At 39.2% G+C, this 16,554-nt stretch overlaps 3 protein-coding genes across 3 annotated transcripts; 1 reads left to right on the forward strand and 2 right to left on the reverse strand.

The window, feature by feature from the left end:
• Positions 1-387: 387 nt before the first annotated feature.
• Positions 388-4,377, reverse strand: scnm1 (sodium channel modifier 1). The gene is made up of 8 exons (XM_017721703.2): positions 4,242-4,377; positions 3,965-4,035; positions 3,229-3,317; positions 3,036-3,130; positions 2,831-2,931; positions 2,309-2,433; positions 2,053-2,194; positions 388-1,624 (listed from the first exon to the last, which is right to left on the reverse strand). The coding sequence occupies exons 1-8, from the start codon at positions 4,290-4,292 to the stop codon at positions 1,513-1,515; spliced, it is 786 nt and encodes a 261-aa protein (XP_017577192.1). The 5' UTR covers positions 4,293-4,377; the 3' UTR covers positions 388-1,512.
• Positions 4,378-4,787: 410 nt separating this feature from the next.
• Positions 4,788-8,020, forward strand: lysmd1 (LysM, putative peptidoglycan-binding, domain containing 1). The gene is made up of 4 exons (XM_017721704.2): positions 4,788-4,952; positions 5,675-5,921; positions 6,033-6,340; positions 6,595-8,020. Exons 2-4 carry the CDS (start codon positions 5,742-5,744, stop codon positions 6,743-6,745), a joined length of 639 nt encoding a protein of 212 aa, XP_017577193.1. The 5' UTR covers positions 4,788-4,952; positions 5,675-5,741; the 3' UTR covers positions 6,746-8,020.
• A 277-nt stretch (positions 8,021-8,297) lies between these two features.
• On the reverse strand, positions 8,298-15,920 carry tnfaip8l2b (tumor necrosis factor, alpha-induced protein 8-like 2b). The gene is made up of 3 exons (XM_017721705.2): positions 15,725-15,920; positions 11,936-12,255; positions 8,298-9,583 (listed from the first exon to the last, which is right to left on the reverse strand). The coding sequence occupies exons 2-3, from the start codon at positions 12,251-12,253 to the stop codon at positions 9,341-9,343; spliced, it is 561 nt and encodes a 186-aa protein (XP_017577194.1). The 5' UTR covers positions 12,254-12,255; positions 15,725-15,920; the 3' UTR covers positions 8,298-9,340.
• Between the last annotated feature and the right edge of the window lie 634 nt (positions 15,921-16,554).

The following is a 16,554-nucleotide window of genomic DNA, read 5'->3' on the forward strand; positions in this document are numbered from 1 at the left end:
GTTTGTAAACTTGTAAAAAGACACTATTTGATCATATCTTGAGTCGTGGATTTTTTTCTTTTTTTTGCGAGATGGTGCTTCTAACAAAATCAAGTTCTGTACATATTTGAAATAAAACGTTATCTTCTTCATTGTCTTCAGTTTCGTTAAACTGAGTTCATAAAGTGGTGTGCCTGTCACTGACCTGCTCCAAACAGCTTTTTTAAAAACACTGCTGAATCTGATCATCTGAATTTGATTACTAGTTTTGTGCATTAGCTATACAAGGTAGGCAAGCAGCAAATTGGCAAACTAAACATTATATCTATTACTACACAATGTATAATGTCCTTTATTCATATGATGGCACACCAATATGTACATAATTTATGACAAATAACTAATAAGCAATGTAAAAAAACATTTATTTATTCTTAGAAATGTAGGACATTTAACGTATCAACAAGTCCATTTATCCTCAAAGATGGATTTGCTGCATAGCAGCACTAGTCAGAATGCTGCTATAAGCAGATCAGAAATGCATGCATTTATTAACACAGATGACAAAAGTTGCAAAACTGAGATTTTAAGTCAAGCATGACTGAAAGTACAGCTTTCCTCTCTGCTCTGTTCATAGTGATGAACCATTGTGTGAGGAGTTCATTGTGAAGACAGAGCTCGTTACCGTTGAGCCCTTTGAGCTCAGCCCAGTCGGAACTATTCAATTCCCCATCATAGCTCTCCCTGATCCTCTGCCACCTGACTATTTATACCTACAGACTAGGAGATCTGAAAGCCAGTCCCAAGGGATTGAGTTACAGAGCACCAAATATAACTCTTTCCCAGGTCAGGAGGGAAGGGGGAGTTTACAGAAGATTAAGGTTCCTTCTGTGGAACAGCTGCTAACCTCTCAAGACATTTTTTCTTGAGATCTGTGTCTATATACATAATGCCAGTGAACTAAACATCTACAAAATAACTAGTTACTAGTTAACTGACACACTGTGCATTTTGTTTCTTACAATTAACAGGACATTTGTGGTTAAACTTAGAGGGCAGCAGAGGTTCTATAACACACACCCCACTGTGGCATTTGGCAGAGTACCCAGAGCTGTGATTTACAAGCTGTAATTCCATATCTGATTCTGTTCTACCCCTGTGATCTCTCATGGTATAAGGACATAGTCTAACAAAGAGTACTGCTACAGACAAATGCAGATGAATGCATAAACCTGACTCATCTGACATGTTTAGAGAAAACATTATCCTTTTTCCCTTTTGTTGCAAAGCAATCCATTCTATAAATTAGCCTTCTTCAAGATGGCACATTCTTCACATGTTAACAACGCAGATCTTGGGGTACAAATATACTTCTTCATTGAACAGCAGTTAGGTCTGCAGTCCCTCTTCTCTTGGCCTGTGTTTTCTGGGCACACATTTTAACACAGCAAAGAGGTTTAATCTGAAGAAACGGAGAGGAAGAAATCTTGTGCAGAGAGCATGAAGTTGCCAGAAGTGCCTTTCCAGTGCAATCTATGTCGTTTCACTAGAGGGTAGTAGTGGGAGTGGTTCTTCCTCATCTGAATCAAACTCCACATTTTCATCCTTTACCCATTTACCACTTGGGTCCTGTAGCCAACCGGCACTGAAACAGAAAAGCAGTTAGAAGAGACAGCTTAATTCTGATTCTTCCACTAAGATGTCATGTTCAGAGAGATACAACAGCCCATAAGGTGTTATTCTAAATGGATGGATTTAGTAAACTCTGTATACAGTATACAGTTTGAATATCTATTAAGGCTTAATTAATATAACCATAAATATAGCACCAATCGTATCCACCAACAAGGTTGCAGGTTCTTATCGCAAACAGGAGCACATCTGATTCCACTTGTTTAATCAATAAGTCTAAGTGTGCAATTAATTATATGTGCTTCTGCTGTTTTGGAATGAAAATGTACATCAACACCCGCTATTTGCTGATATAGATTAAAACAACCCTTCATATAATATATGGTAGGCCATTATGTTACGCTGACAACCACATGCTAAAACGGATGAACAAAATCATACCTCTTTAACTTAAGGTAGTGTTCTAGTTCGCTGCGTCTCTGCTCTGTCCAGGGCTCAGACTCAGACAAACTGACAGCCTTGGAGTCCTTCTTGGCGTCCTTTTTCTTCATTTGTTTCCCATTCTGGCCCTGATTTGGATTTGCTAATGAACACATACAACAAATACATATGAGGAAAATAATAACATTCCCTAAAGAAATGATGCTCTACTATAACAAAATAATATTTCATGCATCCGTGAACAAAACAGACTTACTTTCAGCATAAGCAGGTTTGGTTTCTGTGTGGATGTTGTTCTTGGCAGTGGCTTTATAGCTCTGAGAAACACTGTCAGCGCTCACCATTGGGCTGAATCCCATTGTAACGCTCTCAGATCTTTCACTTAAAATAATGACAGACAGATGCTCATAAACAGAGAAATTATACAAATGCAGTGTTGCTTTCAGAACATCTATACACAGCATTGTTTAACTGTTTTTTTTTTAGAAAACAGAATGTGCTGCCTTTTTAACAAAATGCCAAGAACCAGTACAGACCAAGAAATGGCCCAACATCAAATCATGAGCATTTAAATCTGCAATGGCTATTTTTTAGCTGGGCAAATTAACTCACTAATGAAATTTTCTATTTTTTAAAATAGTATAATGTGAAATAAACCTATATTTATTCCTGATGCAGGCACTTCAGTAGCAACTTCAAAATCACACAGTTTCTTACTGGATTCAACAGCAATACATTTGCTGATGTCAGAACAGAAAGTTAACTGCCTAGGCTTTACCTGGCCTTCTTATGACAGCTGCTGTAAGGAGCAGATCTTAGTAAGGCATGGTGAGTAATTTTTCTTGTCTCTGTGAGCAACGGTGCTGAGCGGCCAGCTTCCTGAGAACATATTCATGTTTATAAATATCAAACATCAACTACAAACAACACTGTACATGATGTACAGTAATACAAAATGCAAATACAAAATGCTTTTTGTTTACCTGTTGGTCTTCTTCTTTATTAACATATTCTTGATGTCGCTTCTTATCAGTTTCATTTTGTAGTCGAGCTTTTCTGCCATAAAACCATTTTAGACCTAGATAGTGGAGAACCCAAGAGGGTTAGAAACAGCAATCAACAGCGCTCTGATATATAATACCAAAAAACGCTGGATAAAACTATCTTGAATCTCACCTTCAAGATGACGCTTTCCCTTTCTGTGTATGGCCAGCATATCCACAGTGTCAAAAACAGGACGATGTGAACACACTAAACAGCTATACCTACACAATCCAAAAGTAGATGCGATCAGATTATCACATACATGCACAGATATACAGAGGTCACGTGTGCATAGCTTTTGCTTAGTAAGAGTTGCTTGATAGCACTGGACTCTAAAATGGATGGATAATCCACAATAAAACTATTTCTGTAAACCTTATAATCTAAAGCCACGCTGGGCACAGGCTTCTGAAACAAAATGTGCACAACAGAAGAAATATTCATGTTGCTTGCTGTTGTCAAATGTTGCCAGCGGTGACCACAACCAGGGAGTTTATTTAGATGGGATGAACTTTCTCAGCTGGTGAATTCCGGGTAAACTTCAACTTACATACCCAGGCAATATTTATAATATTGCACATAGTTTTCACATGTGAGTCACGCGCCTAAACGGACTGGCGACTTTAAAGATTTCAAAAAGTAGCTAAGCTACCTTACAGTACTGGCTGTACTCCAGTAAGGTAAAGCAGGGTGCTCCCAGGCAAATATTAACACAAAAATGAACAAAGAAACAAAGGACTTAAGGTGACATTAAGGCTAGTTAATCCGCAACCTAGACTTGTAAACTACCTCTAATTTACATCAACATGCAGCATTAACATGCATTGTGCTAGCTAGCGTCGGGATCTGTGGATTAACGTCACACCACCTTCCATTTTTCATCAGAACTGCCTCGTCCTCTGGTATGAAGTTGGACAGTAAATCCGCAACACGCCGTTTCTGGAAGGGCAACACACTGAAATCAGCTTTTGAATTCTGTAGTTTGGTTTCGATGAGTATGACAGCTAGCTAGCTAAAGAGTTAACCTAGCTAGGTTAGCTAACGTTAGCCACAACAGAAGAGTGAAATTATTTACTTAATCTCAAATGACAAATATATCAACCATCTGTCTTATCATCTGTACATTTAATCAGAGCATATAATACCTTAAGGACATTTAGCTGACTTTGATCATCACCTTCCCTTTTGAAAGACATTTTTAATAACGTTATCTAAGATGCTGATGCCTCCTCTTTGCACAGCGGAACTCACTAAGCAGAGACAAAGATGTTTTAAAGGGGGAGATCGATCACTGGTTGTTAAACGAATGGGAACACATCATGGCATCTGTTTACGAGGAAAGACCCGCCCATCTATAAAAAGAGCCAATCGGTTTGCTGGTTAAGCCGCAAGCAAGAAAAGCGCCCACTCGTTGTGAAGAGGTGCGCATGCGCAGTAGCCAGACCAAGCTAGAAAATAACCGTGTTTTTGTGTGTTATTAAAGCCATAAACTGTTTATGCCGGTTTTGTCAGATTTTAATAATTTCAAATATATCTGTGTAACGTTAATGTGGGTTATAGTTTCGGTTTTCTAGGTCCCTCCCTATTCAAAGAGGTAGAAACCTCGTCTTGTATGAGTGGAAGTAACTGACCGGGCTGTGGAGTGGGCAGGCTTCCCTATAAGGACTTTGGCAGGGCGGAACCATGGCAACGCCAGATTAGTTTAGTGAGCGCAATAGGCTACGGCTAGTCCGCTCAACCGCAGCAAACTAAAATGAGACGCTGTTATTTAGTCTGGCCAATCAGATAGCTAGTTGATGTTGCTTGTTATATGCTCTTTCCGAAATACGTCTGAAAGATGTTGAGCCCCGTCCCAGGTAACGTTTAAGGAGCGAATTATTCATCAGCTTTAACACGAGTTCAACAGACCTGTGGAAGTTAGCTAGCGTTAGCTAAGCTAAGCATGCCAAGCTCTGTTGATATGTTGCACAAGTTAGGCAGGCGATACGGAGAGTTATGTTAGTAGCTCGTGTGCTTCCTGCTACACAGACAGCACCCGTTTAGTCAGTGCGTCTTATAGCTCGTGTTGTACACAACTGCTAGAGATGTCTGCTGACCTAGCTGACGCTAATTTGTAAGACATCGATCTGCTTTTTACTTAGCTAGCTAGCTACAGTGTGTAGTCATGCATTGGCTAACTCAAGTACTGTGTACTCGTCTAACTAACGTAGTTAACTTACTGTCATTGCGGTTTTTGGCAAGTATGCTAACTAGTTAGGTCAGCTAACTAACTAACGTTAACCTTCAGTGCTGGCTAGTGTTATCTGTTAAACTGTGAAGTGTAGTACAGCAAGTCATGGACATAACGTTAACGTTATAGTAGTAACTTTTCCCTGTTTGGAGAGGTGTTGGCTAGACTTAATATCTCACCTAGCTACTATAGCTAACGTTAGCTGGTCAGTAACGTTAGTTATATATTTGGCAGTGAAGTGGTTTTACTACCCTCTTTTTGCTGACCGAGCTAGCTAGGTAGACAGGTAAGTTTACAGTACAGTAGAAATCGGTATGTGGCAACCATCGTGTTGTTTCACTTGCTAAGATTCGTCATAGCCAGACGGGTAATCTTCCGCCTGCTGGAGGGTCAGCAGTCATAAACAAAACTCGCCATGTCCTCGGACCGTGTATCTTCCCTGACCGGGACACACGGGCTCCTTCGCGGGCAGCGTACGAAGTCATATGGCAGTCTGGTGACTTCCTCCTTATCACCAGTCAGGCAAAAACGAATTGAACATCAAGTTCAACCGGGAGATACTCTGCAAGGATTGTCACTGAAATACGGCGTGTCTGTAAGTAAGAATTTTAGAGATGCTCTATATAGTTAGCATATGAACATAGCTTATTAGGCTTTGCTCTTGACCCTAAGCTTATTTACATAACCATTTCTTCACCTCCTACAGATGGAGCAAATCAAACGGGCAAACAGACTGTATACCAATGATTCAATATTCCTGAAGAAGTTCCTCTCAATCCCTGTGCTGACAGAGTCACTGTCCTTTACTAATGAGAGTGAGCTACTGCAAGAACTGTCAAATCAAGAAGAGCGTATTTCACAGCATCTGGTTCCTGCTGGGAATGGCCAAACAGACTCTGAAAGTCAAGAAGTGCCATCAGATCTTTCTCCATCGGACTATTTTAAAAGGATGGATAGTTTGATTGATCAGTCAAAACAAGCAGCCATAAAAACATGTCAAGAGGGAGATGAACAGTAAGTAAATGTTGTTACTTTAGTTTATAATTCACTGTTGTTTATATTTATTATCTGCCACGTTTTACTGTCATCCATTTGCAGTGCTTCTTGTTTAATATCAAAATTGGTGCAATAACTGCCAACTCTTGCTCCATCAATCAAACCCAGGAAGCTAACTGTTCATAATCTTTGCATTCAACTGCATACATGACAAGCCACTGGCTTAATTCTTTTCTTTTCTATTCTAATTCTTTTCAATCTTTTGTTCTGAGGTTTTCTTCAATGGAACAGCTCCGTCACAGCAGGCAAGGCTCAAGTGTCTCTTCCCAGGGTCAGCAGGCCATACTGGGGGCTGTGCCTCTCACCATCAGCAAACGTACCAAAAAACTGAGGGACAGAGAGGATGAGATCTTTCAGCTCTGACACTGGCTGTTTAGTGCAGTTGTCTGGTTTGTGTCCTATTTTTGATTATGCAGGAGGGTGGATGAGTTGAGGATGTCTAATTTCATGCCTTCTGAAATATTGGTGCTGTATGGTGAATGTCTGGACTGCCAGGATCTATGCACTTGATGGCTGATTGATTGGTTATGTTGTGGAAGTGATGTGCACTGACACTGTGCTGAATGTGCCACTGTGGCCTTAGGTCATGCTGTCCTGGCACTCTAGCCTGTTGCCTGCTATTGGTTGCATTACAATACATACTGTACAGCAGTACTACTTCTTTTTTCTATTCTCTGCCCTCTATACTCAATGTTTTTTTTTCCCTTTATCCATCAGATGGATGGCTGAACCTGTACCTCACAAAAATGATTTCATAAAGAACATAAGGCTTTACTTACAAGGCAACATTATTTGCATGAATTGATTTTGTGGGTTTAAATGCACTGTTGACACAAACATTCACTGTAAACACTACATTGTTATGTGAATGTGGTTAAAATTCAAAGGTTAAGGAAAACGCCTTAAATCTACCTTTATTCCCTAAGCACATTTACTGTTCTGTTCCCGGTTGTTATGTGCTTTTTTTTGGGTCACGTAGCTGCTAGACAGCCAGGGAAGTATTTGACAAAGCAGGATTTCTCATTTAGCTAAATTTAAGCCAAAAATTTTAGCTGTCTAATGGGAAAAGAGGTAAAGAGCATTCTCAGCTCACTGAGAATTCCAGCTTTGTGAAATACCCCACTGTTGTCAACATTTCTAATCAGACCTTCCCTATCTCCAGTGCTCTTGCCATCTCTGTAATTATAAGTTAGCTGTGAATACACTGACTTGTTTATTTTATTTAATTTTATTGTATTTTTGCAGGGAATTGGCAGACTGGTTATTACTGCTTGGCAATCAACTTGCATATAGTTTACAAGTTTCCTGTTGCTTTCACATGTGGTGTTCTATTTATTTGGTTCTTGTTTAGCAGGCACGTGAGTTTAAAAAGGTGTGGCCAATATAGACTTGACTTTTTTGTATGTGTAAGCTCTGGAATTCAGTGAGAATGTTCATGAACAACAGTGTCACCTCCACAAGTGGAGTCAGAGTGACAGGTTTTTGACTGTTGACACATTGACTGCCAAAGGGAATTTCTCAAGATGAATGCATTGTGATGTACATGTGGGCTGAGCTTATATTTTTAACAGTGTTATACCATATACAAATATGAAAATGTAATAGTACCACACAGACACACATGAACAATTGATGATGAATAAATTCTGTGTTGTACACAAAACAGCTGATTCTGTTTGTCAGTATTGTAATACACATGTTATAAAATGATGGTTTTTGAGGTAATAACATGCAGTATATTAGAGAAGTCCAGTATTTTTGCTGCAAAGCTTTAGGACTAGATTTAGAGAGAATATGCATTGAAGATCCACATAAATCCATGAAATGCAAGGCACGAGGTTTAGTTTCAGGAATTTCTATGACTGAAATAAAAGTTCAGTTGTGTCACTGAATTCATGGAATTAGCACCACACTGTTCTCATTGTGAAACAAGAAGTGCTGTTTTTTTATTATTCATGTATTCATATTAATCATAACTGTCAGTTTCTCACAGTTATTTTAGGGTAATTCATGTACTTTTGACTCATAACTTAAAACAGCCTAAACAAGCACTTTATCTTAACCTAATTCAAATGGTATTTGCCTATCTTGTCCCTACCGAGTGGTCTATGGGTATGAATTATCACTATCTGACATGGCAACAAAATGAGCAACTAAACTGGTTTTCTTGTTTTTTTATGCGAGGACATTCTTCTGGAAACTGCATCTATCAGCCAGTAACCTGACTGCAAATGAACACTAGGTGGCAGTGATGAGTTGTAGTTTTATGAAACTGGTTTTCATTTTGCCTTTTTCCCTTACATGTATGGGATGTTCTCATAGATTCCAGCTGAGTACACCTTTCAGATGCATAATGTTACAGTTTTCTTCTTTCTTTAGAACAAAAAAAAGATTGCAATTGCATTCTAGTTTTAAAATGCTAATCATATTATTGTTAACTTATGTCTGTATTCACTGTTGGCTGTTCTTCTAAAATTCTTAATTTTCATTTAGGGATGTTTTGCAAATTTAAAACAAGTTGTTACTTTCTGCACTCATAGACTGCCTCTTGAAAAATGTTCAGAAAACCTTTCAAATAAGAGAACCGTTAAAGAAAAGGTTTATCATCAAAAACAGAAAATCTAGTAGCTGAAATATTAGCAAATGTCTGTAGTCCATAAGAGCTCTGTTTAACAACTCGCCACACCAAATAAAACGTTTTAGTTGATTTCATTGTCACTGGTTTAAGTTCAAAAAGTAAGATTGATCCAGTCGACCTTGTGCTGTCAGCAAGGATGTGAAATGTGATTTTCATGGAAGAGCCACACCACAGTGTTGAGCTGTAACAGGACCAGGGATTGTCAGCAGAGTTAGCCACCATGTGTTCAATCTTTAGGTTTCTCATCTAGCTTTCCTGTGGTCCAGCACTTTGGTGGTCCCTTTAAAGCAATACTTAAGAGTCCCACTGCCACAGTGCTCTCATAACTTGCCCTCCTCCAACAGTTTGTTGAGTCCGTTACAGATTTTGTTGAGATTGGACTTGAATGGACCAGCTGGATTGTAAAGTTGAGTGAGGAGCTCAGGGTCAGAGTAATGGTTGAAGACGTGGTTGATGCGTCCGTGGGATTTTGGCGTGAGGTGAGTGGCCACGAGCTTCAACAGCATGTCTCTGCATGCAGTTAGGATTTCTGACATCACCGTCTGTTCAAAGGTGAACTCCACCTGAAGCAGAAAAGATTGATGCATAGAGAACATCTTTGTAAATTATCTGGTTTGAAGCAAACACTAAGCATTTTAACGCATGAAGTCCTCACATAAGCATAGTCCTAGACTGAAAACAGTGCTCAGGGGAGGTCTAGCTTTAATAACAACCATATAAACCATTGCCCACATGTTAGAATATTATACTAAGCCGTTTATTATAAAATTATATATTTTGAATATGATTTCTTATGTTTAGAAATTTAGACCAGTGTTTCCCATCCTGGTCTAAGGGCCCCCAGGCGCTTCACATTTTCCTTCATCTTTGTGTGTTGTGAAGTGAGTTGGAGCGAAAATGTGGACCCTCTGGGGGGAACCCTGAGGAACAAGCTGAATCAACTTGCATCAAGTAGTTCTATTCATTTGAGATTGTTAGAAATTATTCAGAATGTTTCAAGGTGTCTGCCAAGAAATGCAATGACTGATCGGAATATCACAGAGAGAGCTACAGATTTCAGACATGAAGAATTAAATCTTGGCTTTGAATCTAATTATGCTAATTACTGGCCTTTTCATGTTTCACTTCTTGATTTGCTGCAAATAGAAAACCACCTAAAACAGCATACTGCATTAACAGTGGAAAATAATACTCTGTATTAATAGAGAAATATTGGAGCATCTGAACCAATAGTTTTCATCACACACTAGACGAAAAAGTACATATGGCAAAACACATCAGTTCAAAATCTGTGTATGTGAAAAGTGGATGCCAATTGGATGCTTCTACACAGAACACACATCTGCACATTGTAATGCACAATTACTTATACTTTGTTGAGCTTTTAATATACCTGGGGGAAAAATGTAGCCTGTGGAAAAAGTACAGCACATGTTGTCATTTCTTTTTTTCCAATATGTCAATCTCAGCCAACAAACAGAAATTTGGTTCTCTGTAGAGGATAGTTTAAGGTATTTTCACCTGGCTTTCTGCTGTTCTGCAGAAAGTATAATCATTATCATCTTCACATTTTCTAAATGGACTTTTCTAAATTTTGCTGTTTTTTAGTACAGGAAGATTTCTGTTAGCATTGGCAGCTCACATGCTTCCTTTTTGTGGTTCAGCTGAGAAGAAGCTCATGCAGGGACAGAGAAAAAACAGTGTTGTCTTCAAAAAGGCAACCCAGGCCTTACCAACATGTTAAACGAACAGATTGGAGCAACTGTTCTTTGGTTTTTCTCTGTAGCTACTTCATTTTAACACCTTAATGTATAGCTGTGCCAGTTGACTTTACAGTGAATTGTGTGTTGTAAACCACACATATTTGGCACAGCTGTTGTGCTCAGGAGTTAGTTCTCTTTAATGTGCACAACTGTACTATGGTTTTCTATGAATTACTTGTACTGAAAACAGGGTCGGTGTGGTTTATGTAATTTATGTATGCAGTATCTAAACACATGAACGAAATACAAACATATATGCACATATGTAAAGCATGTGATGCAGAGCATCTGATTTAGGTATGTGCCATACATAATGAGATCAAGAGCAGAAAATTAAAAGTAAAAAAATAAATAAACAAACAAACAGCTTATTTTTCCTTCAAATTTCCTTTAAACTGCTAATATATTAAACCCTCAGGCACAAGTCCGTCTTTTGGCATGACATTAAGCAGTCGTGTGTGGGAAAGGAAGGAGCACTATTAACAGCTCGGTTTATGCTTTGGCTATATTTGCAAATGTTTGGTTAGATATATTTCATAACTGTACAAAGACCCAGCCAATGCCTGCCTTTTGGTCAAAGCCAAATAAATCATGAAAGAGACAATTAAAGGCCGACATAACATTACACAGGCTACAAAACTCTGTACTGTCAGTCAACTGACTTCAGTGATGCCAGAAAAATTTAGATTACAATTACAAACTGGCTATAAAAATTATGGGAGTATTTAGGAATTGCTATAGAACCGGCATACCATACGGGCCATTAGGAATATTCTGGCTAATGTTAATAGTGTTAATAATGTTAAAAATATGTTTTGAATGGTACTAGCTAGCTGGTTTTCTCCCTACAGCAGAATCTGTGATGTGAGTAAGCTTGCCAAAAACATCATTGAGTGTTTCTTGGGAGCATTTCTGAAGCAGGCTTTATGGTATTTGTGGTATTATAGCACATATGCTTTGAAAGTGTCTTTAGGAATGAAGATGGATTTCTTAGGAAATTTGGCCCATTTAGATAATAAAGTGATGGTATTCTCCTTAAAAAGGCATCACATTTTTCTTTATTTTAGAAAAATACAAAGGGGCAAGTTAGGTTTAGGCTCTGTGATGAGACAAAATGCTGCCAATATCAGAGGAAGGGAAGGAGGAAGCTACCTCATGGAAGCTGATTGCTGTCATGGCTCCTTGTTGTAGTTTCTTCTTGAAGGTCTGGGCTAAAGAGAGCTCTTCCTCACTGAAACGATTGTGTCTGAAAAGCACAGCAATTTTCACTACCACTTTAATCAGGTCCTTAATCACTTTCTGGGCCTCTGTGCGGCTCCCCGTGAACTCCTTTGACACGCGATACAGCTCATCCAGTATCTCACTGCTAGTGTCATCGATGAACATCTGCACTACTGACTTGTTGGCCATTTTGCTGAGAATTTTTTTCTGGGCCTTCATAGCCAAGTCCTTGGAGCTGAAGTTCTCCATTTCTTTAGAAAAAGGAAGTGAGAGAAGAACAAGTTAGCAAACTGGTTTGAAATGGAGAATCAAATCACATGGGTATGGATGATTCAATAAAACGGCATTAACAATATACAAAAATTGCTGCACAAGATATAACTATAACAAGGACTGTAAAAATGAAAAAAATCTTCACAGTTTTGGTTACAATACTGTGCAAAAGTCTGAGGTACCTGAGAAAATTCTATTTTAAATCTAGTTTATATGGGTAGTACCTATTTATTTGCTCCAAAATGTTAATATTAAAACAAATACAAATAACATTCATTTAATAAGTAGTGATTTCTGAGTCAATATTTTTATGTCAGTGTGTTCATGTAACTATTCCCAAACTTCTTCTGGTCACCCAATCGTCTGCATATGACTGTGAGTACAGTTAAATCACATTGTGGTCACTGAGTATAATGTTTGAGGCAACTTAATGAACATCACATTTAGGTGAACAAGTGACGATTTGTCCTTTATGTATGACTCTGTAAAGGCACATCCGCTGTTTCTTTTGTGTGTTTGTTTACTGTGTTACTGAGATTTGTGACTCTTGGGGATGCCCCCTTAGGGCCTCGTTGTGAAAACCAAGTGCTGGGGGAAAATCTCACCCTAAAGTATTTCATCAGTGCCAAAACATCATGTAAACAAAACTAAAGACTTGTCATTGTCAGGTACTTTCTCATATCTCTGTATTTATCTCATTCTCAAACAGTTATTTTATCTTTTCACTAAATATCAAACTAGTGTTGTGTCAATGATATAAAGTACAGGTACATACACATAGACTTTATTCCTGGGTTAGACTCAGACTGAAGAGTGACAGAATAAATACTGACAAATATATTATTATATTTAGAAGGTACTGTGTACTCATGGAGTACAGTAACAGATCTTTGAGAGGGAAAGACATGAGCAGGCTAAACTTCTTGTCATGCTGTTTTCAGTTTGTGCAATTGAGAGAGCATGCAAAGACAAGTAGAAAAGGAAAGCTGACTACATAGCTCACGCAAGTATCCACACGCTCTTAAGACTGTGTAGTAACATGGGATCGTCAGAGCTCCGAGAGCATCAAGCAGCTCTCCATGGCAGGAGAAAAAGAATTAAAGAGAACTCTGCACAGATCTTTACACTCTTCTATTGCACTTTGTGGTAATAGCTATTATTATGTTATGTACCATAAGAGGACTATATCAGCATAGTTTACAATAATTGTCCAAAAAAAACCCAAACATTTCAGCACACCCAGTGTCCAACATTGTGTGAGAATCTCATGATGAACAGACCAATAGAAATTCTCAAAATCACTTGGAATAAAATCTCTTTACATTGACTTACAATAACATGTTATTTTGGAGTGATGAATAGGGTTTTTGCTCATTTATTGTAAATAGGGCACATTCTCATTGTGAAGAAATGTGTGCTTGAGACTAAATAAAGAACACTGCTGTGTGTAACTGTCTAAGCAAACATGAGACTAACAAAGCTCCAGAGAGATGGACAGAATGATGACAATAAACTCAATTGTGCCAGTGACGTCACATCTGATGCCCTTATCATCTCTCATTTTTACTATGTTAAGGATTCATTCTAAATCAGTATCATCTTTCATTTCAAGTTAAATATTGAATCGGAAAAACTGAGTCAGCCCACCCTTGAAGCCCCACTGTGGAGCATGGAGGTGGAACAGCTTGATAACAGTTCTTGTCCAGTTCCATGCAGGTGTTGCTTGATTAGCCTTGTGCTGAGTGCAACATCATTTTCACATACATTGTCAAATAACCCGAATTCAAAATGTGCCCAGCCTGCACTATATACCACCAGATGAGAATGTGTTTGCTTCAGCTGAAAAGTCCTCTGGTGGACTTGCTGGTTTTAACAAATGCTGTTGGTTGATGCCCCATGGCCCGGCATTCCTAAATCAGTTATTGCCAAGTGTTAGCAGGGAACCTGGCCCACGCTGACAACTGCTTTTATGGAGAGATCTGATTGGAGAATTATCCACAGACAAGGTAAATATTTAACATTCCAAAGATGACTGCAGCACGTAGCCTGAGGCTGTATGTATGTATTAGCAGAGGCAAAGCCTGGTGCTTTTATAGGATGAGAAGAGTCCCAGTGTGTTTGGAGCAGCAGGCAGCAGCACTAACCCTGTCATTACAAAGCAGCAGGCCACAGAGGCAGCCCTACTGACAGCAGCGGAGGGACAGGCCATAACCTGTTGCAGGCTGTCGACTACTGGGGGCTAGCACTCTAGCCATCTCTCTGGAGCTTCTAGCTGCCAAGCGTTTTACAATGGCTGGTTTGACAGAATGGAATGGAATGTGTACTTGTATACAGATGAGTGGCAGCCCCACAAGAATGAAAGTTCTTAAACGGTTCTTTTCTTGAATATACAGTTCTAGGAAAAATCTTGTATAGAAACTTTACATTGTGTGGAGATTCTTCAAACTTGTTTCACTTGCAAAAATGGTACTATGAAGAACCATCCATTGAAAGGCTTAGGAACTGAAAGTAGTTCTTCTGTGGCACTATTTGCGCCATTATTTTTTAAATGTGTGCAAAGAGTGACGAAGGCCACACATTCCTCTTTTGTCACTGCTTTATTGATTGTGTATTTTCAGGTGAGTAAAAGAGACAGCACACATTGGTAGCATGTGGAATGTATGCCCTCTGCTGTGGTGAGCATACTCCATCCGTGCGTGTGTCATATTGTTTCAGGTCCAGCTCAGAGCAGTGGTTGTTTTTCATAAGATAACTGAGGAATGTACATGGTTGTTCATAAAGGAAGTGAAACTCTGATCTGTTAGGCAGCGGTAAAGAGTTACCAACCATTTTTTTTTCTTCAACACATTTCACAACGCAGTGAGTCAATTCGCAGGCTAGAGGGGCCCTTTAGGTTATTTCAGGCTATGGCTATTCTACGTTAGACAGAGCAGCAAACACCTCCACCTAATTAGGTCAGCGTTGGATGGGGAAACTCCAATGTTAAAAATGTGATTGTGCAATAAGCAAATGGCAGCATATGGATCTGTCTTTTCTGCTCAAGCCAGAGCAGAAGAGGCAGGAGTACCTGTTCCAGCTTGAACACAGGATGTGTTCCCTCCAAATTGCATGTGACAGAAGGAGTTGGACACAAGAGCTAAAGATTTGTGTAAGCTTACTGCCCTGCCCTGCTGACAAAAAGAGCTAGTTTTCTCATTTATGTTTAGAGGAACAGAAATTACATAAATGCATTTTTCTTGTCTATTAGACTTTTTAATGGTGTTATAAAACTATTCCCCAGAAAGACTTCCAAATGCATCTTAAATGCACTGACCTCCACACATGTCAGTGTGAGAGACCTAACATGAGCTTTCACTAATGCCACATCTGCCTCTGGGCCTGCGCTTTGCTGTTTAAGCCTTCTTTGGAGAGGCCATAGGTCAGTAGCAGAGTGTAGAGTTTTCTTACCTGCGTTTTCTTTGCCCTCCCTCCTCTCTGTTAAGTCTCTGTCCTCCTCCTGTGCTCAGATCAGGTGATTAACATCCAGATTTTCTTTTTAGGTGAAACGTTCTCTTCAGACAAGGAGGGAACAGCATAAAATCTTTCAGACAAACTCTCTGATCTGCTCGCCACTGTGTTTCAAGATAATTTGACTTGTACTTCCTTGAGGAACTAATTGTCTAAGACACACCCCTAAGTGTGCATGTCTCTCTCTCTCTCTGTCTCTGTCTCTCTGTCTCTCTCTCTCTCTCTCTCTCTCTCTCTCTCTCTCTCTCTCACCCTCACCACACGTACACACACATACACACTCTCTCCACCCTTCTCTCTCTCTCACTCTGTTAGCTGCTGACTTTGCCCCAGCGTGTCCTAACAAGTGAAACCTCTGTAAAGAATTTAGCAGTAATCCACTGATGCAGGCCATTGAAAAGGGAGGGCTTTACTCTTTTTTGTGGCCACTATTACTGGAATGTGGCCATAGTCAACGGCACTGTTGCGATCTGATTCACATTCACACTGACTCTTTTGGCGGACGAGTGAGACAGCATGTGTTATACGGTGCAATCAACAAGTGGAATTATATTAATGTTAGTAGAGGACCATTTGACATCACGCTTGCTTACTGTAGTCTTCCACACAGAATGGTGCAAAGCTTACAGGCTTTTTTTTTTTACAGACTTTTATTTGTTATATTTTCAATTAATTTGTCATTTTTTGTTCATCCTCTAAAACACACTATAATTCATATTTCTTTGTTCATGAAAAGTGTAGGAGACAAACATTTTCATTGAACACTAAAC

Source organism: Pygocentrus nattereri, chromosome 3 (assembly GCF_015220715.1).
Source record: "Pygocentrus nattereri isolate fPygNat1 chromosome 3, fPygNat1.pri, whole genome shotgun sequence".
NCBI classification, from domain to species: domain Eukaryota; kingdom Metazoa; phylum Chordata; class Actinopteri; order Characiformes; family Serrasalmidae; genus Pygocentrus; species Pygocentrus nattereri.

Coding starts and splice junctions, on each gene's coding strand:
- tnfaip8l2b (XM_017721705.2), bottom strand. CDS start 12,253: ATGGAGAACTTCAGCTCCAAGGACTTGGCTATGAAGGCCCAGAAAAAA. Junction 9,584..11,935: donor CAGCAATCAGCTTCCATGAG/GTAGCTTCCTCC, acceptor TTTCTGCTTCAG/GTGGAGTTCACCTTTGAACA.
- scnm1 (XM_017721703.2), bottom strand. CDS start 4,292: ATGTCTTTCAAAAGGGAAGGTGATGATCAAAGTCAGCTAAATGTCCTT. Junction 2,932..3,035: donor ATAAAGAAGAAGACCAACAG/GTAAACAAAAAG, acceptor ATATGTTCTCAG/GAAGCTGGCCGCTCAGCACC. Junction 2,434..2,830: donor AGCTGTCATAAGAAGGCCAG/GTAAAGCCTAGG, acceptor CATTATTTTAAG/TGAAAGATCTGAGAGCGTTA.
- lysmd1 (XM_017721704.2), top strand. CDS start 5,742: ATGTCCTCGGACCGTGTATCTTCCCTGACCGGGACACACGGGCTCCTT. Junction 5,922..6,032: donor CACTGAAATACGGCGTGTCT/GTAAGTAAGAAT, acceptor CACCTCCTACAG/ATGGAGCAAATCAAACGGGC. Junction 6,341..6,594: donor TGTCAAGAGGGAGATGAACA/GTAAGTAAATGT, acceptor TTTTGTTCTGAG/GTTTTCTTCAATGGAACAGC.